Source organism: Serinus canaria, chromosome 12, assembly GCF_022539315.1.
Source record: "Serinus canaria isolate serCan28SL12 chromosome 12, serCan2020, whole genome shotgun sequence".
Classification (NCBI taxonomy): Eukaryota; Metazoa; Chordata; class Aves; order Passeriformes; family Fringillidae; genus Serinus; species Serinus canaria.
The window spans coordinates 17,615,600-17,639,847 of NC_066326.1; the positions used below are offsets into that span (position 1 = coordinate 17,615,600).

Sequence of the window (24,248 nt, forward strand, 5' to 3'; positions counted from 1 at the left end):
CTTTATGCAGAATCCTGTGCCCATGCAGAAAAATGGACTTTTTCTTCACAACACTGGAGTTCTCTTTTCCTGTGGTAAAATCCATTGCTAATTGGAAAGGTGTCTTCCATGTGTACTCCAACTATATATAAAGACACATAATTCTCATTTTTGTTACCCATTCTGTTCATGGATAATAAAAAACCATCATCAATGACAAAAATACTTAGATATTCAACAGTCTTTAAGCTGATAAAACACTCAGAACCATTACCACACGAATTCCTCTGCTCTCTGTCAATTCCCTTTTCTGCGGCCTAATTCACATCAAAACCAGGCCAAATGAGCAAAATGCCAGGAAATATCAAAAGCTGGGGGCTTTGACTATGGAGATTTGTGCTGTCCAGCAGGGAATCTCATTCCCAACCCCTGTCCCCAGGGCATCGCGGGCACGGACGTGGCCAAGGAGGCCTCGGACATCATCCTGACGGACGACAACTTCAGCAGCATCGTCAAGGCCGTCATGTGGGGCCGCAACGTCTACGACAGCATCTCCAAGTTCCTGCAGTTCCAGCTCACCGTCAACATCGTGGCCGTCATCGTGGCCTTCACTGGAGCCTGCATCACCCAGGTGAGCAATTCCTGCTGGGATCTGGCTGAAATCCTGCTGGGATCCTGCCGGGATCCTACCATGATCCCGCTGCAATCCGCGCTCCCAGTGGATGGGGCCTTGCATTTGATTCCTGCCTGGCACACAGCAAGTGCAAACTGACGCCTTTTCCTTGGTGCTAACACGAAGAGCTAGGTGTGGTTAAGGGTGAAAGGGGTTTTACCTCGGTGTTTAATGAGGATTTTTGTGGTGTAACGCTTCGCCGAGGTGGGGCACGCTGAAATGCCTACACACGATAGATCACACGTGCAGTTTTATAGACCTTGCAAATTAGCATAGCTACAAAAATGCCCCAATGAGAAGCTTGAATGAATAGTGTGGTACCTTTGTATCTTGAAGTATTTATTCCTGGCTGGGTTTAATCTTGGTTTACAGGATGTCTTTGAGAGGAGACCTTGTTTTTTCAAGGTAGTGTAGGGCTTTCTGTCCTCTAACTGTGAGGCTTTTAGGATGTTTGGTTTTCTGGTTTTATAGAATACCAGGACTATGCTAAGTTATCAGACTAGAGGAATTACAAATATGCATGCTAAGGGCACTGAGAACACATAAAAGGTATAAAAAGAAAAGACAACAAATTGTCGTGGCATCAAAACCTTAGGAAATTCTCCTGAGCTTTCCAAGGATCAGGCTGCTGAGGATTAAAGAGCTGCTGATGTCAGGCTGGATTAATCCATCTTTTTTCCCAAAGGAACTCACTTTTAGGAGCTTTTTTGCCATCCCTGAGCCTGTGATGGTCAAACTGAAAGCACCATGGGTTGGGAAAGGAGCAAGTTATGTGAATTTTTTCCTCTCAGAATACCTCACCAATGATTACATATTTCTTAATGAATTGTGGAATGAGGTTATTTTCAAGACAGCAGTGCTGACCCATGGAAGTAACCCCAATCTTTTTGACTGATAAAATGATTTTGTTGCTTTCAGGCAGTTTATTTTTAATTCCAGATGCAGATGACAAACCAATTAAATGACACATAGAGTTGGACTTAGACCTCTCTTTCTTGCACTCTGTTAATCCTTCATTGCAATCCTGGTGCAGATGCAGCATACCCAGGTCATTTGCAAGAAGCATATCTCAAAAAAACCATCTTTTTTCTCTCAAATTATAATTTTTTGGGCAAAAGGAAAAAAAATTGCTCTTTTTTTTTTCCCCTCTAGAGAGTAAACAGGATATATGCAGTACAGTGTAAGGTTTTTGTTTTAATGAGAAAATAACAAAATGTGGTTTTTAGTGCTGTCAGTCCCTAAAATAATGTCTAGTTTAGATGCTGCAGACATGTGCTGTCACAAAGTGCCTCCCTGGATTGGGATGCACTGTGAGAAAGCTGATGCTTCCCTCATGGTGCATCATCCAGATGCCCATACCTGTTTCAGCAGGTACATTTCAGCCCAGGCACACCTGAGCAAAGCAATGAATAAGTCATCAGCTCTGCTCCAGGCTAAACTTACACTGGAATCATGGAATTGATCCTTGCAACTAGAAACCCAGGTACCTTAAGAAACCCATGAGGTCAAACTTCTCCTGTGCCCTGGCTGACATTCAGGGGCCTTGGAGGTCCCTTCTTGTCACCACTGAGCTGTGCTGAGGGACAAAATTCCTGGTGTTGTGGCAAAGTTGGATGAGTTTCCCTTTGGAAACATTTCCCAGCATATTGAGGAAATGCCCAGCTGTGAAATGATTGTTGCTGGTAACACAGGAATGAGGGCTGAAATTCTGGGAGGTTTTTCCATGTGGTGCAAACCCAGCCAGAACAAGGTGCTGTCAGCAGCACCATCACTGGAACTGATTTTATTGACAATCAGTGTCTGACTAGAAACATTTCTTTAAGTGAAGTTTCTTGGTCAATGCTCAGCACTTCTTCAATTTTTTGTGGAAGCGCAAAGGGAAACTCATTCTATTTGTTATCCAAATAATTTTTTATCCCTGAGGAGGTTAAACATTGCTGGATCAGTGCAAGGACAATTTTAAATCAAGTCTAAGTGGATGTGAAGTGCATTATCAGTACAAGAATAACCCCCTTTTTAATTCTGGAGCTTTTTTCATTCTTTAAATCATTCCTTTGACTTCTAGAAGGATTTGGATCAGGCCCAGTGCATTTCTCTTGCCCCTGAGGTCTGTGAGAGCATCCCCGGGCCTGCTCTCCCTGCTCTCAGGTTTTAGTGGACACCTCCTGGAACTCCTGGGCTGCTTTGCAGATTCTTGTGCAATTCCTAAATTTGGCAGTAAAGGTGCAAACCTAAAGGAAAGGTGTGGGGGAAGCTGAAGTGGAGATGGAAGCAGAAAGGCAGCAGGTCTGTCCTTTGCCACTGTTTTCACTCAGGCTGAATAATCTCGAGCTGCTCCCGGTTCTGTCTCATTCAAGAAGGATTTTGCCTCACAAATGCACATTGTTGTGTTAGGCTTTGACTCCAGCCAGCCAAAGGACATTCTGTTTGGCTTGAAAGCTTTGCTAAAAATTGCACTTGGGAACATGCTGTACCCTCTGGTTGCTATGAAAATAGCTCCAGCACAAAGTGCAGGACTCTCCCAAAAAATCCTGCCTACAACAGTCTAGGTGCACACATGTACATCCAAATCTGCAGAACTGTGCACAGGTCTGACTGAAAGATTTTGGCTGAAATGTTTTAGTCCTTAACAAACAAACAAACAAACAGAGCTTAAATCTATATTTTCCAAAAGGCAGCAAAACTTCCTGTAGCCTTCAAAATGAACACAAAGAGAGTCTTCACTGGACTGAGTTTTCCTTTGATTTAGGTAGTCAGTTTGTCTTTCTCTGACACACCGAATGTAATTTCAGCCCATCATGAAGATTCAGGTTAATGAACATTCCACAGGCTGTTCTTTTGGTGACATTTCATACCTAGAATGAGAAAAATTCTCTGTAGGTAATAACATTTGTTCTGTTCTTCCTCGTGCCACCTCTCAAGTAATCTGTTCTGCAGTTTGGGACCAGCACACTCACCTGCTCTTTTTGGTTTGTGCCTAAAGGAAGCACTAAGATAATAAAAATCTTTGCTTGGACTAATCTTTTTTTAATACTTGGCTTGTGCTTTGAGCATAATGGGCTTAATTTTATTCAGTCTTGATCCTGCACTTGCTGTGGTGTAGATGCAAATAGGAGGATGTGGTCATCTCCCTGCAGAACTCCAAGTGAAAGCCCTGCAATTCTGCATTAATGAATGAATTAATGTCTGTGTGAGTGTGGGGGGAGTGCAGCCAGCCCTCCAAGGGGCACCCAGAGAGTGCACTGCCCACGCAGGAGATGATTTTTTTGGTCCAGGGCACCTTGGGAGGCCCATGCAGAGGCTTAAGAAAAACATTAGGCAGAACCTGGGACCATTAGTGGCCATTTTAATAATCTGCTGCTTTTTTCCTCAACGAGATTAATGAAGTGAAGGTCCTTGCCAATTCCACTTCAGGGAACTGCTGTTCATTTTAATTCTGTTAATTTTAAGCAAATACCATTTTATTTTTCATCTACCCAGTGCCTGCTTCAAGAAGATGCTGCTGTTAGAGAATATCTGTCATATCTGAGATTTCTATTTTCTCCTGGTTTGCTGTTCCAGTGGATAGTGATGAGTACAAAATGTCTCTGTACTGCTCCAGTGCCAGATAAAGCTTATGCAGGACAAACAGTGGGCTGTCAAAGAACTTATTATGCACAGGACCAATGCAAATGGTTGTTTCTCTTGTCTCCCCTGGCTCCCAGCACGAAGTCATGTTAAGGTGTCAGCAACCATATTCTAAGCAGCATAAGAATTACAGATCCAGTGTCACCTGCTGACAAGCTTAGCACAGCTGCTGCCACAACCACCCCTCCAAGGGATCTCACTTACATGGGGCCCTGTTTCAGTTTACAGCAGCTCAATCTATAAGCCACAAGATCTGAATTTTCAGCTAATAATGAACTTCAGTGTTGTGAGTCTGTAATTATGTAAGGGGCTCTGAGATCTGGGTCATGCAGGAAAGCAGAGCTTGGAGAAGTCCCTGGTGGGAAGCTGACTCAGGAGCCCTCAGTCTGGGGTGCAGGGCTGGTTTTAGCTCTGTGTCTGTGTGTGCACAGACCCCAGAGGAGTTCACACCTCTGGTTGCTCCCAGAGAGGTTTGTGTGGCTCAGTGCAGCTGACCTGGGCTCATTCACCTTATTTTTAATTAATCTAACTCAGTTCCCTCTTGCTGTCTTCCCTGTGGTGCCCCTTGCACACTTTTACTGTGGTCAGGGTGTGGTGGTCTTGACCAGTTTGTGCAGAATTGTCCTTTCTCTTCTGCAGCCACTGCCTCAGCTTTAGCCCATTTTTTTGTTTTCCCAGTGGATTTATGAGCTACAAACTTTTATATTCTGACTTCATTCTCTGAATAACAGTTTTGCAGAGCCCCTGATTGATGCAGTGAGGGTGGTTCTTTGGAGCTCTGCCTACAATTCTTGTGAGTTTTGTGCCTGCAGTGAGTCACTGCTCCACATCTCTGGGTGTCCTGTAGGGCCCTGTGTGGGCTCACCCTGCTCCCTGTCCCCAAAAAACACACAGCACCCAGAGGATATCAGCTCAGTACAATTGGAGCTGTCCAGAGTGATCTGGCTAGGAACAAAATGAAGGTTTTAAAATGCAGCTCAGTCAAATGGAAACAGTTTTTTACTGGAGCCATGAAAGAAGAGGGTTTCTCTCCGTGCCAGGTTCGGTCTGTGGCTCCAACTGTTGAGGCAATTGTAACTCTTCATAAGGGTTGCACTGAAAAAAGGGAAGACAAAGGCTGTGTTTTAACATTTTACATTCAAATGATTATTCTTGCACTTTGAGAGAGACTTAGTGTTTTAGCAGACATTAGGAGCTGAAAACAGTGACTCCATAGGACATTATGTTTGGAAAATTAAATGTTAATTAAAAGGCTCTGTGGCAATGAACTGCTGCATGAATCACTGATTGTTTTTACAGATCTTGTTCAAAAAAATGAGGATGATCTATACTTACATGTAAAAGGGAGTAATTTATGTGGTTATAATGTTTTACTGCAGAACTGTACTTGGCAAATTCTAAAATAATAGCAGAGGCAAACTTGAAAAAGCTGTAAGATAAAATGAAAGTCTGTACTGTTTAGCTTTGTTTTGGCAAGGCTTGGGGATGGGATTGAGGATGCCACTTCCATACAATTACCAGACAGCGTGATCTAGCAGCACAGGGACTTTTTTTGCATTAATGTATGGAAAGGTAACTCCCAGAAATGCTCATTTTTCTGAATACCTACATGTGTTCTGTGGCAAACGGGAGTAAAGAGGTAAGGGTGAAAATACCTTTTTGTTCCCTTGCAGCTTGTCATCTAAATCCAAAGTAACAAGCTCTAAAATTTGTGAGGCTCTGCATGTCACAAAAGATTTGTAGTTTATTTCCAGCCTTTGGCAATTTGTACTTTTAAGTGTTTCCAAGATGAAGTGTAACATCACTTGATTTAAGGGACATTTTCCTTTTACCTCTAGGCCAAGGCTAACCTATTCCAAGGTCAAGTGAAAGGAATTTGATGAATAAGTGGTGATTTGGGGTGGTTCACATCCCCAAAGTTTTCAGAGAGGGAATTAAGAATTATTGGCCGGTCAGTTAGTGGCTAAAACACAAAGAAAAGAAGGTTGATTTGCATCCCACTTGCATAAGTGACTAAAATCTGCAGTGGAAGCCTAAGCTCCTTAGCTGCTATGTATTTCCCTCAGTTTCCACCAACTAATCAGAAATCAGATAGAGTTACAGTGGAAATTTCATTCCACTGCCTGCCCAGACTAATGTGTATTTAATGTTTTGGCTTCAGCCTGGAATGAGCTCTCACACTCCACTGAGCAGTGTAGCACTGCCAATAATAGATAATTATTAGGGGCACCACAGCCACCCAAGGTGATTGGCAGTGTGAAATGGTGAGAACGTGTTGTTGCCAAAACTGATGACTGCCAATTACAGTTGTGTGATTTAGAGACTGAAATACCCTGCCTTTCCTGTTCTGCTGGGAATATGGTTGGCTCTGATAGACACCTGAATCTCTGACTCCATCTATTAAATCTAACAGGGAAATTTGGGTTTATTGACAGAGAATTCAGCGTGTGAAGTGGAAATTGAGTTTTTGTCACAGATCAAAGCAGAGAAGCTTGCTCAAACTTATTAATGAGACAGGCAAAAACACGATAAGGAAAATTCTTCATCAGAAAAGATGTTTTTCTTTTTACCTGTGTCCCACCGAGGGTCTGTGAGCCCCAGCCACAAACTGCTTTTTTACTCTTTTGTTGGAGCCTTTAGTGTTAATAAAAATGAATGAAGACTCAATTTGGGATGAAGTTTGTCCTGATCACCTTTAGTTTTTTAGTCATCTCAAAGGACAAAGACATTTCCTGTTTCTGCAGCTGCATTTCAATTGGGTGAGCTGAGCTCTCCAGATAAGCTCAGTTAATGTAACCCATAACCAAGAGGTCAAGAATCTATTAATGCTAATTGTCCTCCTTGCTGTGATGAGCCCAACCTGTAAAACTGAGAAACAGGAGCTTGCTTTTCTCCATCCCTTTGAATAACCCAAAAGTTGTTTGTTTTGATAAATCAAATGCATCAAAATCTGTGTAAATGCATTAAAAACGTGATTTTAAGGGGAAATAATGTTTTATCTCAAGGGAGAGTTCTAATCTGAACCAGATGCTCAAGAGACCAAAGCCCTTACCCTTGTTTTTTATCAGTCCTTGGGATACTGAATGCGTGTTCTTTTATGGTATTTCATTAGAAATGAACATTTAACCCTTTGAAGAAACGGGCAGAGTTCTCAGGGAGTTTGGTTGGCTTTGCTTTGGTTTGTATCCTGTCCTCTGCATTGTTTTGGCTTCGTTGCTGCAGCCCCATGGTAATGAAATACATAAAAATGGTGCTCCCTCTCCCAGCTTTCACACAGCAGAGTAACTCAATTTCACAATGAAATTTGTCATGTTGATGCTTTATTACTTTGGTGATTCTTTTTTCCCTCATAAAAATGGTCTGTTTGGAACAGGAAGCAGACCTTGCTAATGCTGCCTGTTTTATGCAGTCTAAAAGCATGGGATTTTTTTTGTTTTTCCTCCCTTGGCTCCTTGAAACATTTCTCTCTCTTCACAGCTGCCCCAGAGAGTTACACAACAAAAGTTGGTTAAGGGTTGTCCAGCATCATCCTGAGATCTGTGTAACTTTGCTTTATTTAGTTAATTTTGGGGTTTTTAAACATGACCTAGAGTCCTCTGTATTATGACCACAGTCTTTATGGGATTGTGTGAGGAAAGAGCTCCTTCTAGTGACAGGAGAGCTGCTTCCAAAACCACAGCCTGCATCTAATACAGTATTTGGAGTTTTTCAGTCCATTTCCATAGTGCCAAATATGCTTTCCTTTAAGTAATAAACAAATAGGTTGTCTTGCTTTTGCACATTTGATATATTTTAATAAGTTTCAGATTATTTTTTCATCAAAATATCAGGCTTTTTTATTATTGTGTCACTACTGTTAATGATTTTATTTAAGTGTAATGCATCACAATGTCACCTTAATGTTCCATAAATTTGTAATAATTTCAAGCTGTCTCTGGAAAAAAAAAAAGTCAGGTTGGTTTTAGTATAAAGGAAATGTTACTTTTTAATCTGTTTAAATATAATTTTTCTTCCACGAGAGAAACTTGGGTTCTCTAGTTATATCTAATTTCAGCTGAAAATTCAAGCACGATGCATGAAGGAAAGGAGAGCATTGCAAGGTGTGTTGGAAGGAGTTACTGTCGTGCTTGGTATGAGTTTTGTGGTTGCAAATGCTGCTGCTGAAATGCCTGCAGGGAGATAATTTCTCTCTGCTCGGGTCATTGTGCTCCTGGTCCTGCAGAAGGAATGGAAGAAGGGTCCCGGCAACAGAAGAAGGGTCCTCAGTGCAGGGGTTTCGGAGCCCCATGGGAAAAATGAACGCCCAGCCAGGCTTTTCCCGGGAAATTCAAACCTTCCTGATTTTTCCCCTCAGGACTCTCCCCTGAAGGCTGTGCAGATGCTGTGGGTGAACCTGATCATGGACACGTTTGCCTCGCTGGCGCTGGCCACGGAGCCGCCGACCGAGGCGCTGCTGCTGCGCAAACCCTACGGGCGCAACAAGCCGCTCATCTCCCGCACCATGATGAAAAACATCCTGGGCCACGCCGTCTACCAGCTCACCCTCATCTTCACCCTGCTCTTTGTCGGTGAGAAGCTCGCCCAGACTCGGTGCTCAGCTCACGAGCAGCTGGGTTGCATGGCTGAAGTGTCAAAATGCTTTAAATGTAACGAATTAATGAGCGCTTGTTGCCCGCCTTCGTTAGACTTAAACTTCTTGTTGTATGTTAGGGAAAAGATTTTCACAGAAGGAGTGATAAAGTACTGGAATGGCTGCCCAGGGAGGTGGTGGAGTCACCATGCCTGGGTGTGTTAAAAAAAAGCCTGATGTGGCACTGGGTGCCAGGGTTTAGTTGAGGTGTTGGGTTGGACTCGATGATCTTCACGGTCTCTTCCAGCCCAGTCACTCTGTGATTCTGTGAATCCTGGTTGATGGGATGGGAAGCACAGAAGGTGAGATGTTGTAGTCACTTTCCATGTATTGTTACCTTGGAAATGGCCCCATTGAGCTTTTTCCCCTCGTGAGATACTGGTTTGGGCTTTGGCAGAAGTTTGTATCCAAGCCCAGCATCGAAGGTTGTGCTGTAACAGGAGTGTCCTCCCTGCTGCTGCTGTACTGAGATTTCATTGTGAGGCTTGTTGTGGTGAGTGGGGACATGAAAACAAATTTAAAAAACCCCACAAAACAAACCACAATAAAAATCAAGATCCATTTTACCAAGAGCAAAGTGTTGTCCCCAGTGCAGAAATAATGTTGATCTTAAGTGGTATGGAAAGTAAGTAATCAGTGTTAAGTGTTACAGATAACTCTCTGCTTTGACATTTAATTTCTGGAATGGATATTAAAAGGGAGTGAAAAGTCTAATTTATTGGATTACTGGATTCTTCTTCAGGCCTTGCTGGCAATGGATGCTTTTTATAGGTTGTATTTTGGAGAGGGCAGTGAAGGAGGAGAAATGTTTCTTGCTGCAGGGAATAGTAGGAGCTAATAATAGATTCTGTTGCTCTACAATAATAACTGAACCCTCTCAAAGGACAGATGATTTTTTTCAGCTGGGTATTGTTTTCTTGTCACTTTGTAGTCACTGTTAAATCACATGTGTTGTCTTTCAGGTTTTTTTTTTTTTTTCCTAATACACAGACTTCCAGAGAAACTGCAAATGTAAATCTGTGATTTTTAGGAGGTTTTTGAGCTCCATTGTGAAAGCCTTGTCCACTTTATGGCCATCTGGCAGCTTATTTGGGATGCTCAGAGGAGGCAATGATCTGTTCACAATGGAATTAAACCAAAAGAATTGCCAGGTTTCTGAAGTGAGGTGGTCTCTAACACTGTTAGATTTACAGGGAATTTGATTATGCCTGCATTAGAAAATTGGAATTTCAGGTTCTCTAAAACAGGTGAAGAAACTCTTGGTAATTCATGTGACATGCATCTTGGAACAAGAACTTGTGTGAACTTTATGGGGACTTAGAATGGCTTTTTGATGAATTTTATCGTTCAAAATATTTTATCCTGAGCCAGAGGAAAAGCAAACCAGGCTTTCCCCCCTATTCTAATTGCTCCTGTGTGTCTTTGGAAAACTCCTGCATACTCTGAAGGACACATCCCAGACAATTTTCTGATAAGCCTTGGAAATAATCTTTTCCATTCTAAACTCCAAAAGGCTCAGCTTTGCAGTGACATGATGTGCAAAACTCACTGCCTCCATAATTAAATTTCAAATTAATGAGAATTATTTCTATTTTGGTCAAATAATAATTCCTTTCTTTTGTAGGAGGCTTCTTCAGAGACCAGCACATCAAATTTTTATCTTTTTTATATTTAGAAATACATTGTGTTTGAACATACAAAACGTAAATGTCTTTGAGACATCAGAAATCCAGAATTCACTGTCTGGTCCTGTCAGGCTGTGGTATAAAAAAAAAAAAAAATCTTGACTTTATTTTTTCAAAGCTCACCACATTTTTACTTACTCATCCTGGGTTGTATCTTGCTTTTGTTTGGTCAGGTCTATGAGTGAAAGCCAAATTATCAAACTAAACAGCAGTGCCTGCTGCTGATCGACCCCTAATCTCTTTAAAACCAGGAATGCCTGTGTATTTTGTGACTGATATCCTTCAATGCTTGACAGAAGTTAGTGGGTTAGTAAATGGATAAAACCTGATGGAGAGAGGTGGCTTCTAACCAGTGTAGAAAATTCAAACACTCTGGCAATGGCCCTAAGATTTTGTTACACCTGAGAGAGCTGAGTGCTTAGAGTCATTCCCACTGGGGTAGGTAGGAGCAGGACTGACAACGTTGGGTAGGGGGTGTTAGATAGGAGTCAGGTATTTTAGATAAAAGTCAGCGTTTGAACAGCTCCTTGCTCAGTTGAGATGTGTTTTGCTCATTGGTGCAAGAAAAGTTTTATCTAGAAAAAGCAGAGCAAAGAAGGTAACAGGCTGAAGAATACAAGTGGAATATAAACTGGTTTGATTCATTCTAGAGGAAACTTTTCTTTTTGTCTTCCACCTAGGTGAGAAAATGTTTAAGATCGACAGTGGGAGGAACGCCCCTCTTCACTCTCCTCCTTCGGAGCACTACACCATCATCTTCAACACCTTTGTCATGATGCAGCTCTTCAACGAGATCAACGCCCGCAAGATCCACGGCGAGAGGAACGTCTTCGATGGCATCTTCAGAAACCCCATCTTTTGCACTATTGTCCTGGGCACCTTTGCTATTCAGGTACAGCTGAATTCTGGGTGAGAATCACTTGCTGTTCATCACCAATCATCACTCAAGTCATCACAAATCCACTCAAAAAAATCAAACTCAAAATTGTTGGGGCTTTTCTTCTCTGCGTTTTCTTTTTTTTTTAATTTTATATCTAAGTGCTGCAGGAGGCCCATTTAAGAGTAAACCATCTGGATTTGTGTATTTTCTCAATCAATACAAGTGTTAATAATAGAAAATGTTATGTAGCCATGCTAATAAAACAGAAATTTTGATCCTTATAACTGGGTTAATTCTTAAATTAATCTTAGCATGCACAATAATAACAACAGCCATCATTGATTTTGTAACTGATTTTTAAAGAAGAAATTGTTTAATAGCAAACCAACAAAGCATTTTACAACTATTTATTACACCTTGAAAAGACAAATATACCTTCAAACAGCTGAGGCTGAACTGTTCTCCTGTTCACCTTTCTCCTGGCAGGAGGAAGGAGGAGGAAAGAGCAGTTTGAGCTTGGGCTACAGTGATTTAAAAAGGAAACTCCTCAATAAATGGAATATTGGAGGAAGGGCAGCAGTGATAGGAGCAAAATTTCACAGTGATGGTCTTTAACATCCAATTCAAAATTATGAGTTTAAAATTTGGATAATTTAAATCTCTGGATGCAATTTCAGGTCCCCAGTTTTGCAGCAGCAATGTTAACAAGAAATATCAATAATATCTGATTTTCAGTTAGCAAAACCTGCTCAGTCTGCTCAGACTCTGTGTGTTGCTATCGTGCTGAAGGTGTGGGGTTCTCCCACCCTCTTTCTCCAACAGATCTAGAGTTTTCTGTACCCTCTGTCTCCTCATGATGCACATCTGTAAATACACAATAAAATGTTCCTCAGAGTGAAAAGCCTCTCTTGCAATGGACATTCCAAATTGAACTGAATCAGAGTCAATAAATCCAAAAACTCAGGAGCTGGGAGAGCACATGGGGACTGTCCTGTTCTCTTTTTTCCTGACCACTCATATCTGACCACTGTTAAATATGAGGCTGAGGAACTTCAGTCTGAACTCCTATATCTTTTTCTCACTTTTCATTGGGGATGCAGAAGTCTGTGGGGTTTGATGGGGTTTTTTGGGACCAAAATTATGCAGCTTTTTTCTTTTTTGGTCTGGATGTGTTTGTTTTTGTTTTGTTGCCTTTTCCCCTGAAAAAAAATGACCCCTTTTCCCTGGTGCTTCTCTTTGTAGATAGTAATTGTCCAGTTTGGAGGAAAACCATTCAGCTGTTCTCCCCTGCAGCTGGACCAGTGGATGTGGTGTGTATTTATTGGATTAGGAGAGCTGGTGTGGGGTCAGGTAAGCATTCAGGAAGCTGCACATTCAAAGGTGTGATGTTGCTGATTTTCCTGTGATTTCCTCTCTCAGCCCTCACTGAAAGCCAAGGTGCTCTCTGAGAGCTTCAAGGAGAGATTTATTAGAAAGGATAATTTATCCCTCAGTTCCTTTGGGGCTTTTTGTTAATTTTTAAATCTTTCCTCTCTAGCAGGGTGTGCTATCACCAGGGCCATCTTCAGTTAGGCTTTTTTGTGAAAGATGTTGAGTCACAACTTCAGTCTTTCAGTCACAAAAAAATGCAGCAAAGGCAAAAGCACTGTGACCTTTCCTGGAATAGAATTCCTCCTGTAGGATGTGGCAAAGTTTTGGAGCTGAAATGAAGTTTCAGTTCTAGGTCAATCAACTCATTCCCTTGCTGAAATTGTCATTCTGGCTTATTGTCATAGGAAAAATTCCAGTGCCTTCAAAATATTTCTGCTCTGATTCTCCTTCCACCTAATTCTGTGTGTGAAGGGTGGAAGAAGGAGTGCAAAAAAAAAAAAAAAAAAAGATTTTTTGTTGTCTTTAATAGTTGTAAAATATGGCAGTTAAATTAACATATCCTTTTCAATTTCTGCCATATCCTCTGTCATCAATGGCTAATATAGAATAATACATTGATGAAGGAACAAATGTCAATGAGATGCTATAAAATAAATTGGGATTAACTCTCTGGAAGTGATAACACAGACACAATCAGTATTGTTAACATTCTACATTGTTCTTTTATGTGCAAACACAGGTTGCAAAGTTCATAATAATAATATTTTTTCACCTCTGAATGCACTAACAGGGTATTTAAGTTGTTGCCACCTGGTGCAGTAAAGAAAAATGTGAAGTTACATTTTCTTCTCTCAGATGTAAGGAGATTTGTAGATCCAGAGTTTGCCTCTATGAGGAGTCAGGAAATTGCCCACTGCAATTGAATTCTGCTGTGGTTCTACTGGAATGATAATGAATAAATGCTTGCTTTCAATTCTGATTATTTGTTCTCTTCTGGGAAAAAAAAAAAAAACATTTTTTGACAGCTTGGCCTCAGTTTTCCTTAGAAATAAGTTTAGAATCAGAACAGCTTTTATGCATATCTGTCTGAAAACCATCACTAGCAGATGATTCTGCTGTGATTATTACTTGAGGTCAGGATTTGACTTCAGGCCTTGCAGAAGGAAGACCTAAAATCAGTTTGATAATGTCAGAAAGGAAGGATTTATTGGGTTTTTTTCCTACTGCTTGGAAAATATACCAAATTTGGTGAGAGAGGAAGTCAAACAGGGAGAGGGTCAAGAATCCAAACTGCTTCATTCAGCTGTAACAATTTCCCACAGCCTTTGATCAATTTTTTTAGCTTCTAAATTCTGTTATCCATGGTTATTACATAACCACCAAGAACTAATACTAATATCAGCATTTTTTTTCACTTTACTTGCCCCAGGTTTCCCAGGTTTATTGTGAGACCTTAGACATTAAATTAAAACTGGTATTGGAACACCTCCACTGTTTTATTGCTGAGAAGAAAGCAAATACAGAAGGAAAAAATATCTCTCTTGTGGTCAATATTTAGTGACAAGAAAGGAAAATAGGATGCTAAAACCAATCCATTTTGTCCATATTTACCTGATTTACAGTCTGTGGCAAGGCCTTTCTTCATGGAGCTCTTCAGACAGAATTCTTTTCCTTTAGCAGTAATGTTTCTCTTCTGTCTCAGCCTTTTCTCTGCTGCTCTGACTCATTCAGCACAAAACAAATTTCTTATTCTTATTTTTTTTTAATTTTTAATCCCCGTGCTGAACCTGCTGTTCTGGTGAGCCATGAAAGGCAATCAAGATTTCAGAGTCTGGGTGCCAAAGCAGGCACTTCTGAAAGGATTTTAAGGAGAAGTTTCCAGCAAGTCAATTCGAGGTGCTTGGAGGGACAGTTTTCTAACAGCTCCCATCCCTTCTGAAAACCAAGACTTTCTAAAGTATTCCATATCCCATTCCCAGAATTATTGATCACCTATTGAAACTGTGATCATTTTCCTGGGAATGATATTTAGTTCTTTAATCTGCATCTATTGAGCCTGAACTGGGTGGGTGTTAGCAGATACAGAAAATAAAAGAGTAATAAAAAAAGCCATGTAAACACCTCAAGGAAAGAATTAGAGCAGAGTCTCATCAGCTTGGCTGAGGTGCTGCAAGAGAGGAACATCCTGTCACACACACTTCTGCCCCAGAAGAGTTATTTTCATGAATATTGGTTTAAAAATCCCTTATCACCATCACTTTCATCAGATCCCAGAGTTTGCAGTAGTTTCTCTCTGTAGAGTGCTGGCATTGTAGTTTGAAAGCTGGGAGGCTGAAGGACTTTCAGTAAGTATTTTATTGATGAGCTTTTCCCCTTTCTTTTTCTCTCCTCTTCTGTCTTTGCTCGTGCCACACCATTAACTCTCCCGGTTTGCATCTTGTTTTTCAACCCCCCTTTAAAAAGGTTTTATAGTAGTGTAGAAACTGGCTTTGGTTTGGTTATTTTGGTTTTTTTTTTTTCCAATCTGTCTTTAAAACATTAAAACAAAACTGGCCTTGTGGATTGTGAAGCTCAAGGAGATCCTCAGCAAACTCAGAGGTTTGCTTTCACCCTGAAAATATCCAGAACATTTCCATGTGTCCTCACTGCATCCATTCCAGTTTTCCAAAGCCCTCCACACCAATTTTCTGGCAGCTGTCTTGATTCTCTCTTCATTTTTCATATATCTGAGCTTCACAGTTGTGGTTGCTCGCTGCTGAAATGAAGACAAAAAATAAAATTGCAGCAGTTTTTGCTAAGTGGGTTTAAAGATTTGCTTTGCAGGAGATTTGATTTAAGCATTCAGTGTGTTCCAGGTAATGTCTTGTTTAAATTGCCATGATTTGCTCCTGGTTTTATGCAAGGAATCAGAACAAAGAGAAAATGACTGCCCAACAGGGTAACACTGAAATGGACTTAAAATAATTGTCCAGCTACAGTATCTGCAATTTTTAAAGATTATTCTCCTGCCTTAATTATTTCCAAGGACCACTTGGTGGGGCAAGCAGGCTAAGTAGAGGGGTTAAGTTAATCAGAATTTATTGGTGGTAAGGACACAGAGTGAGAGACAGCCCTATGAGAAATCCAACAAGCAGATCCACACCTTTCAGAAAACTCCATTTTGATAAATGCCAGAAAAGCATTCCAGCTGCTGGAACAAAGGGAAGCTGAATCCATGAACCAAGGGAGTGTGAGAAGATTTATCAGCAGGAGATACAATGAATTTTCACCTCCCACTACCCTAAAAATACCCAAACTCTGATTGCAGAGCTATCAATCTGCTTAAGTTTTCTTTACCTTGAAATATTTCCATCTTGTTTTACTTTCAATTTCTTTTATTGATAAGATTTTTCCCAGCCTTGAACCTGCTCCACTCCACACTGTGGTTTAGTGGTGCAAGTCATGCTAATTGTTGGCACAGTAAATGAAATATTTTTGGGACTAAAATGGAGTTGTCCAAGCACAAAGTGCTGCCAGGAACAGGCTTAGCTCACCTTTATAGACCTTACTAAAATATGATTGCTCTTCTGTAATTAGCAGATTGTTATACTGTTGCTCTTGAATCAGGCTGATGTTTTCAGTACCTTTTTATAATTTTAGGTCATTGCAACCATCCCAACAAGTAGGCTAAAGTTTTTAAAGGAGGCAGGGAGGCTCACTGAGAAGGAGGAGGTCCCTGAGGAAGAGCTCAATGAAGATGTTGAAGAAATAGATCATGCAGAGAGAGAACTCCGCCGTGGACAAATCCTCTGGTTTCGAGGGCTCAACAGAATCCAAACCCAGGTATGCTAAAAATAAATGCCCACAAGGTCTAGAAACACCCAAAGAAATGATTAATGTGAGACCAAGGCAAAAGAACATTAAGAGGAAAGGCACGGAGTGTTTGTGTGTGGAGGATGGCACTGGTTAATTGTTCTCGAAGGAAAAACGTGAAAACCAAAATAAGGCAACTGAGCAAAGGGGGTGTGTGCAGCAGAAGAGATAAACTGAAAAGATACAAAGGGATAGAATGCAAAACCAGGGATCTGTGATTTGGGAATACCGTGACTGGATGTTCTTTTTCTCCTAGAGTGATGACAGCTCATGAAATTGTGCTGCTTGGCCAACGTCAGCTCGCAGAATGTTATGAAAGCTTTCTAAAATGTATTGCTTGATTTGCTCCAAAAAAAAAAAAAAAAAAAAAAAACATTGTTGCTGCCATTGCTGCACTAACAGAATAATTGAAATTGAGTTTGAAGTATGATGCACAATTTGATTAAAAAAATAAATCTGTTCAGTTCTGGCACTGCCACACATCGATCACGATTAAGAGGGATTGATTTTATTTCCCATTAGATAATGAAAAATGTGGTTCTGGATTTTAGTAGGAATTAAGCAGCCATTAAATATTGAGGTGTAAGAGTTGGCTATTAAGAACGATTCCTGAGAAATATCTCTCCCCAGCTTTTGCCAAACACAAAAATCCACGGCATTTCTTCATGTACCAGACCTTTGCACTGCTGCTAAATATAGTGCAGGTTAAGGAGCTGTGAAATTTGTCCTGGAGTGCTGAAGAAAATCATGTGAAGTATTTTGCCTTTTCCATGGCAGTGAAGTGTTTCATTGCACTCAGGTGTGCTCTGCTTGATCTTTCTAAGATCAAGTATTTCTGGCAGCTTGCAGCAGAATACAGCTATCACCACATCAGATGTGCGTGTTTTACATGAGCCTGACAAGAAAAAGAGGTGAATAATTAAGAAAATGAACCTTTTTTCTTGAAAGAATCTTCTAAAGAACATTTTGGTCTCAGAAGATTTGGGGTTTTTGTCTTCATCCAAGATAAACAGCACATTCTGCTTTTTCACATCTACAAATTGATTTTTTTTTTATTTTTGAGAGTGGGGAAGATGCAGCCATGAATTTAGAAAAAAAAAAAAAGATGGAAAGAAGCCAAATTAGGGCAGTGAGGTCTCTAGGCTGCATCTGCAGAGCATGAAATGTAGAGAGATTAAAAGCTGGGGGAATTCCCAGGGTTCTGTGGTAAGTGATTAAATATGGATCTTCAGCTCTGAGCTTGTGTGTCTTGACTCCATTGAGTCAAGAGCACTCATCACTAGAGAAAATTCAAATTTCAGTTGTGACAAGAAGTGCCCAGGTACTGGTGATCTTCAGGGAAAGACGACCTCTAAATGTGCATTCTTTTCTCCCTGGTGGCTGTAGGAGGAGTGTTGCCTGTTGGCACTTCTGTCAGGATGTCTTTCTGGTTGGGGTGAGTGTAAAAACCTTTGAGCAACACAAAGCAAATGACATCCTTCCAGTTCTCTTCCTAGTCTGAGAGGTAGCTTTTAGTTCTGCATCTCTTTGTCCACTTAATTGACAGAGAAATGATTCTTTTCCACTCCTTAAACCCAAATGAACATTAATTATGTCTCTTTGCTAACATCCATCTTGGTTTCCTCTCTGCTCTTAGTTGTAGAAGCACCTTTAGTAGGATGTCTCCTTCCTCTCTGCCAAGAGACCTCTGTGATTTTTCTTCTCATTTTATTTACTCAATGACTTTGATTTTTTTTTGCATCCATTTCACATCTGTGGAATGAAAAAAACAAAAAAGAAAAAGAAAAACAGAAAATGGGCCAAGAGATTCCAAAGCAGTGCCCAGGTGTGCAGTGGAGAGTGATGGACTAAGGTCAAATTTGATCCTTCCTGGAGGGCCCTGAGCTGTGTGTGGGACCCATCCAGGTGGATTCATTCCCTTATAACACATTTCTCAGGAGGCCAGCAAAAGAAGAGCTCCTGGAAAAGACTGGGATGTCTCTAGCATCCTTGGGAGGATTTGCAGGAATCCTCTGCTGTCTAATGCACTCCTGGAGACGTGGAGGAAGAAGGGAGAGCATCCTCTCCTTTTATATCTCTGGGGATGGCAGACTAGGGTGGAACTCTGGGCTCAGGACCAGCTTGGTCATTCAATCCTGACACCAGTTTCCACACTTGTGCTGTAAATTGGATTATTTGCCCTTATTTTCTCTTCAGTCACTCTTGGACATGTGGCCCCAGCTCTCAGCAAAACCTTCACTGCTGAAACAAAGAACCCCCAACAGGCTGGGGGCTGTTTTCAGACACCCAACACTTCCTTGGAGTGCTCCCTTTGAAACCCATCCAAACTGACAGTGCAGTCAGTTCAAGAGATTTTTCACCTCTTTAACCCTCTCAAACAGAGGGTTCAACCCAAAACACCAGAGGAGGGGTTTCCACTGGGAATTTCCTGATTTTGTGAAGACACATAAATTTACTTGAAAGAAAGGTGTATGAAAAATGCACATAACTAGGCCAGAGACTGGTGCTGTCTCTGACGCCTTCTGATGCTCTTTTTTGGCCTCCTTTTGTTCATTTAGATGTTTTGTTGTCTGATAAATATCCAGTAGGGAATCTCTGATAAATATCCAATGGGAAATCTCTGGAGGGATGTGTGCTCCCCTTCTCTGAATGGAAGAGTTTCCTTCCTGGAAAGCTCTCTCAGATGACCTTTGAGTGGTGAAGCGTCACAAATGGCTTCTCTTAGATATGCAGGTTTGAGGAGGATCTAAAAGGGGTCTGAAATTGCATACAGACAAGACTTTCCAACAGTTTTCTGCAATTTTTTCCCCAAGTTTTTGGTGCCTTTCTCAGAAATTCTTCATTCTGATCAAGACATTCTGATCAAGAGTGATCACACCCTCTTGGCAGGTCTAACAGCCTTTGGGAAGTTCACCAGGTTCACCTTCAGGCCAGACTTCATAATCTGAGTGAAAAAACAGAAAAAAAATATGCATCTCACCTCTTTTGATTGTTTATTGAAAGATTCTCCAGTTCCTTCACATCTGAGAATGGAAACATTATGGAGATTCAAAAACTTCTTATGTTTGTCAGAATTTTACACCCCCAGCCTGAGTCTTTCCTCTTCTGCTTCATTCATCCTGAAATTCAGTTTGCTTTATCTGCCCCAGTTGGGAAACAACGGCCTGGAATGTTCTGAGAGTAAAAGGAAAAGCTGAAAAAAATACAGGTGGCAGGGTAACTGCTGCTTAAAGATTGTTCCTCTTCAGATGCTAAAAATCCACACAGGGGTGCTGGACTGCATTTTTCACCCTTCATTTTTCATGTAGAAAATGTGAAAACTTTTCTTTTGAACCAATTCAAAGCTTCCAGCAGTGAAAGTCACTCCTGGCAAGAAGTTGAAGTTGGATAAAATGCCAGCACCTCATTTTATGGTTTCCATGTAACTTTTAATATAGAAAACATCGTGGTAGCCTCATGTAAGTGGAATGGAAACTGGTTTATTTCTTACAGAAAGAATTTTTTTTCTTTTTTCCCTTTTTTTCTTTTTTTTTTTTTTTTTAATTATTAAATTAATATCCTGCTTGGAGATTAGGGGAATGATACCTGGGTCCTACTCACAAAAACGACAACAGAAATGCTTCTGAAAATCTGTTCTGTGTTAAAAATCAGGAAGAAGTATCTGTTCTGCCAGGACTATTCTGCTACTATCAGTTTTTTTTTTTTAATTGCTAATCACTGATATTTTTATTTGCTGTGCACACCTAAAAAATTGGATTTTCTAGAGTACAGAACATAGAGAAAAATGAGACAGCTGTGAAAAATGTCAACATCATGGATGAGCTTCAAATGTAGGACAGTGTTTTTTCTCTACCTGATGGTCTATAATCAAAACATGATTGCATCCTATATTGTGTTGGAAATTTTTTAAATATATGAATTTTTATTTCCTTTCTCCTCTCTAGCAGCTTGAATTGTTCTAAATAAATGCATTCCTTTGTCATGAAAAGGTTCCATCTAAATTCAAAATGCACTATTTATTTCCATGAGCTCTTTTCTTCTTTGTTATTTTCTGCTTGGAGAAGATAAACTTTTGGGCCAAGTTCTTCTCTTCTTTCTTGGCTTCAGGCAGAGCACAGCCCTGTAGGTTCAGCTTTTAGGATTCTGGGGAGGTTGTCATCCTCCCACCAGGAATTACATCCATGAACAGCTGGAGTTCATTTCTTCAGGAGAAAAGCAAATTACATGGCTGTAATTCTTTTTCTCTGAAGAAAACATTAAATACAGATCTTCCCCCATTTTTTCACTCTTGCACCAAAGGCTCTCCGTTTGTCAGGAAGGCTTCTGCACATCTCAGGGTTTATCACAGAAATGCTCAGTTCATGCCCTCAGTGAGAGTCTTCAGAGTCTCTTTTGAATGGTCTCTCTTGAAGAGTGCTCTGTCACCTGGGTTAGACCCCGAGGAGCCAAGATCTGTATTTAATTCTAATTTTGCAGAGCATTCCAGGTGAGTATTTAAAGTGCCACACCACCAGAGGTTTGAGCCATGTGGTGTTTCCATGAGCCTGAGCTGAGGATCCCCTCGTGCCCCACCCCATGTGCAAACTCATATTTTATTTACTGGGATTTCCCTTGATTCACTGGGAGATTTGCACTGGACATGTAATTCTGCTGCCAAAACCAAAACTCTCCAACCTTGTGGGGACTGCTGAACCCTGCCCAGCCCTGGGTGTGCACAGAGAAATGGTACCAGGGCACAGACAGAACCAACCTGGGCTTTGGGGAGGAAAATTCACTGTGATAATTGTGCAGCAGTAACCTGGGATCCCTTTTCCAGCTGGCTGGGGTTGATTATTCCCATAAAAACATGCAGGGAAATAAACAATGATGGCCAAAGACAAGATGAAGACAGGGAAAACATCCATATTATTAAAGATGCCCCCCTAGAAACTAATTTATTCTTTGATCTGGCCACAGCAGAAAATCATAAACTCTTTCTAGTGCTTCCCACTTGGAAGATTTAGGAGGGTTTTCACCAGGATTTGTGCTGTTTAAATTGATAAAAATACCACCAAATTACCTCTCTCTAGGCTGGGAATCTCTAGAAATGTGGGTTGCATGGTCTGGTAACAGTGGGTCACTTCCAACAAGTAGCTGGTTGAATTCCTCCCATGGATATTCTGCTGCTTTTTCTGATGTCAGAAACAACACAAGGACATTTTGGGGTGTAGGGATTTGTGGGATTGACTCCTGCCAATCCCTGGCTTTCCCTCTGTACCCACAGCCTGCTTTTTATGGTTTATACTGGTGCCAGAGGATGCCTGGGAATGCTCAGCTCCGTTTTTAACTCATCCTCTGTGGTGGGGAGTAAAAGGAAGGTGCTCAGGATGGGTCTGTCAAACAGGGAGTACAGCAGGCATATGAAAATAAGTGGAAAGTGTTATTTGCTGCAATAGTCAATCCAGTTCCACATCATTTTCTGGGTGCTTTTAAGTGCTCTGTGTAAAGATAAAATATTAATAATTTTAAATCTCCAGTTACAAAACCCTGACATTCTTTATCACAATGCTAAATTTTTACAAATTTTAATTACAGAAAAAGTCAGATAAAATAGCGCAAGAATTATTTTATCAAACTAGTGCACTGACAACCCTGGGTTTGTAGACAAAATAGAGTCATGTATTGAATTTTAAAGTTTTTCTGTTTCGGTTGAGTGTCATCCCCAACCCCATCCCCCAAATTCCAATTGAGTGACTGAACTTCTCTCCCCCTGGAGAGACATAACAGCATAATTTGAATCTCAGTAGGAAAAAAAGAGTGGAGATTAGTTACATCAAATCTTCCAGCTGATTTTATTTACCTCAAAATAAAACAGTTTAAACTTAAAAAAAACCCCTATTATTTCAAATCTTCTACTTGTTTAAAGTGATGCAGCTCCACTGCCTCCTACAGAGCTGCCTCATTTTATCCAGACAGAAAATTTGAATCATTTCTGAAAACCCTGGGAAGGGGCACCTGGATTGCAGCTGGAGTAGAAGCGCGCACGGTTGATTTGTTGTTTTTCATGATTATTCCTGTCACTTATGCAACTGTGTCCATACTTTAAGCAACTTGTCTCGTTCTTTCCTCCGTTACAGATCGAAGTAGTCAATACTTTCAAGAGTGGCACTTCCTTTCAGGGGGCTCTCAGGAGACAGTCCTCCGTCACAAGCCAGACCCAGGATGTAACCAATATTTCTAGCCCTAGTCACGTATCGTTATCCAATGCTCTTTCCTCTCCTACCAGCACCTCTGCTGCTGCGGCTGGGCGTGAGTGTGAATTCTTACTGCACCCGACCCTCAGAGATGCCAACTTAGCCAGAGTCGCCTCAGACTCAGCTCCTCTGCCCCTCCCCAGGCTCTGCCCCCACTTCAGTCAGCTCCAAACCCCATGACATGGTTGCTTTGTGTACAGTAGATGCTCCCCAGGAGTTGATCTCTCTTTGTCTCTTTGCTAAGTCACAATGGGGACAAGAATTTAGGGTCGTTTTTGAGCCATTGTGAGGAGATTTTAATTTCATTTGAGGGCTCCCTGTCAGGTTTTATTTTCTACTGTTTTTATTTTCTACTGTTTCTAAAATACAGACTTTTAATGATTCTAAAGCTTTTCAGATATCAGAGCATTCCACCAGGAGGACTCTCTATAACTAGTCCAGGGAAGACATGGAAGCAAGGGAGCAAGAAATCTAGTTTATGATGCCAGCCTTAAACTTTACATGAAAGATGAAAGACTTTAAGTTTATTCCCTCTATCTTAGATATATTTTAGATATATTAGATATATAGATATAATTTTAGATATATTATCTCTGTCTTATTTAGCTTTAGATTTCTTCACTCTAACGTAGTTAGATTTAGATTTATTATCTCTGTCTTTTTTAGATGTAGATTTATTCAATCTTATTTAGATTTATTATCTCTGTCTTATTTGGATGTAGATTTTTTATCTCTAAATTCACTGGCAGAAAAGTGTTGAAGCAGGAGGGACCAAGACAAGTTAAAGGACAGTGTTGAAACAGCAAGATTGGTATTGTAACAAAATTTTTAGAAGAAACAGATTTCTGAATCCTAATATCCTGACACAGTTTAGTTTAAGATGCAAAATATCTACTGAAGAAGTCTTGAAGTGAATGAAAAACCTTTGAGGCAGCTGATAAGGAAGGGCTTCAGTAACAGAAAAATTCCAGTGGCTCAGAAAGATCTGTCTCTGTTTCTAGATTTTTATTTATTCAGGATTGTGAGCAGCTATTTTATTACAGCATTAAAAGAATATTTAAATGTGTAGAACTCAGTTTACAAGCCTGTCACACACTTCAGAAGATAATTGGGTATATTCCTTATACAGGTTTTAGTAGTTGGCCAAAGAGAGAAGAAACTGCTCTCATCTGTCTGGCCAACACAGAAGGGAAGGCAGACAGAGAAAAGGCAGACAAGAGAAAGGGAGTAAAATTCCAGAACTCCTGCAAGAAAAAGGAAGCTTGACCTTTCCATCCTGTTTGAGTGCCAACCCCCTCAGTATTTGCACACCAAACAT

At 40.7% G+C, this 24,248-nt stretch overlaps 1 protein-coding gene across 7 annotated transcripts in view; it reads left to right on the forward strand.

Annotated features, from left to right (window-relative positions):
* ATP2B2 (ATPase plasma membrane Ca2+ transporting 2) overlaps positions 1 to 24,248 on the forward strand; it is a 255,779-nt gene that overhangs the window by 218,997 nt on the left and 12,534 nt on the right. For 4 of the 7 annotated variants that reach the window (XM_050979207.1, XM_050979206.1, XM_050979205.1 and 1 more), the window contains exons 17-22: positions 419 to 610; positions 8,634 to 8,847; positions 11,275 to 11,486; positions 12,717 to 12,824; positions 16,485 to 16,667; positions 22,814 to 22,900. In XM_050979207.1, the coding sequence (XP_050835164.1) occupies positions 419 to 610; positions 8,634 to 8,847; positions 11,275 to 11,486; positions 12,717 to 12,824; positions 16,485 to 16,667; positions 22,814 to 22,900 (996 nt within the window). Of the gene's footprint in view, positions 1 to 418; positions 611 to 8,633; positions 8,848 to 11,274; positions 11,487 to 12,716; positions 12,825 to 16,484; positions 16,668 to 22,813; positions 22,986 to 24,248 lie in introns of all 7 variants that reach the window. The other 3 variants (XM_050979209.1, XM_050979210.1, XM_050979211.1) reach the window with 2 other exon arrangements.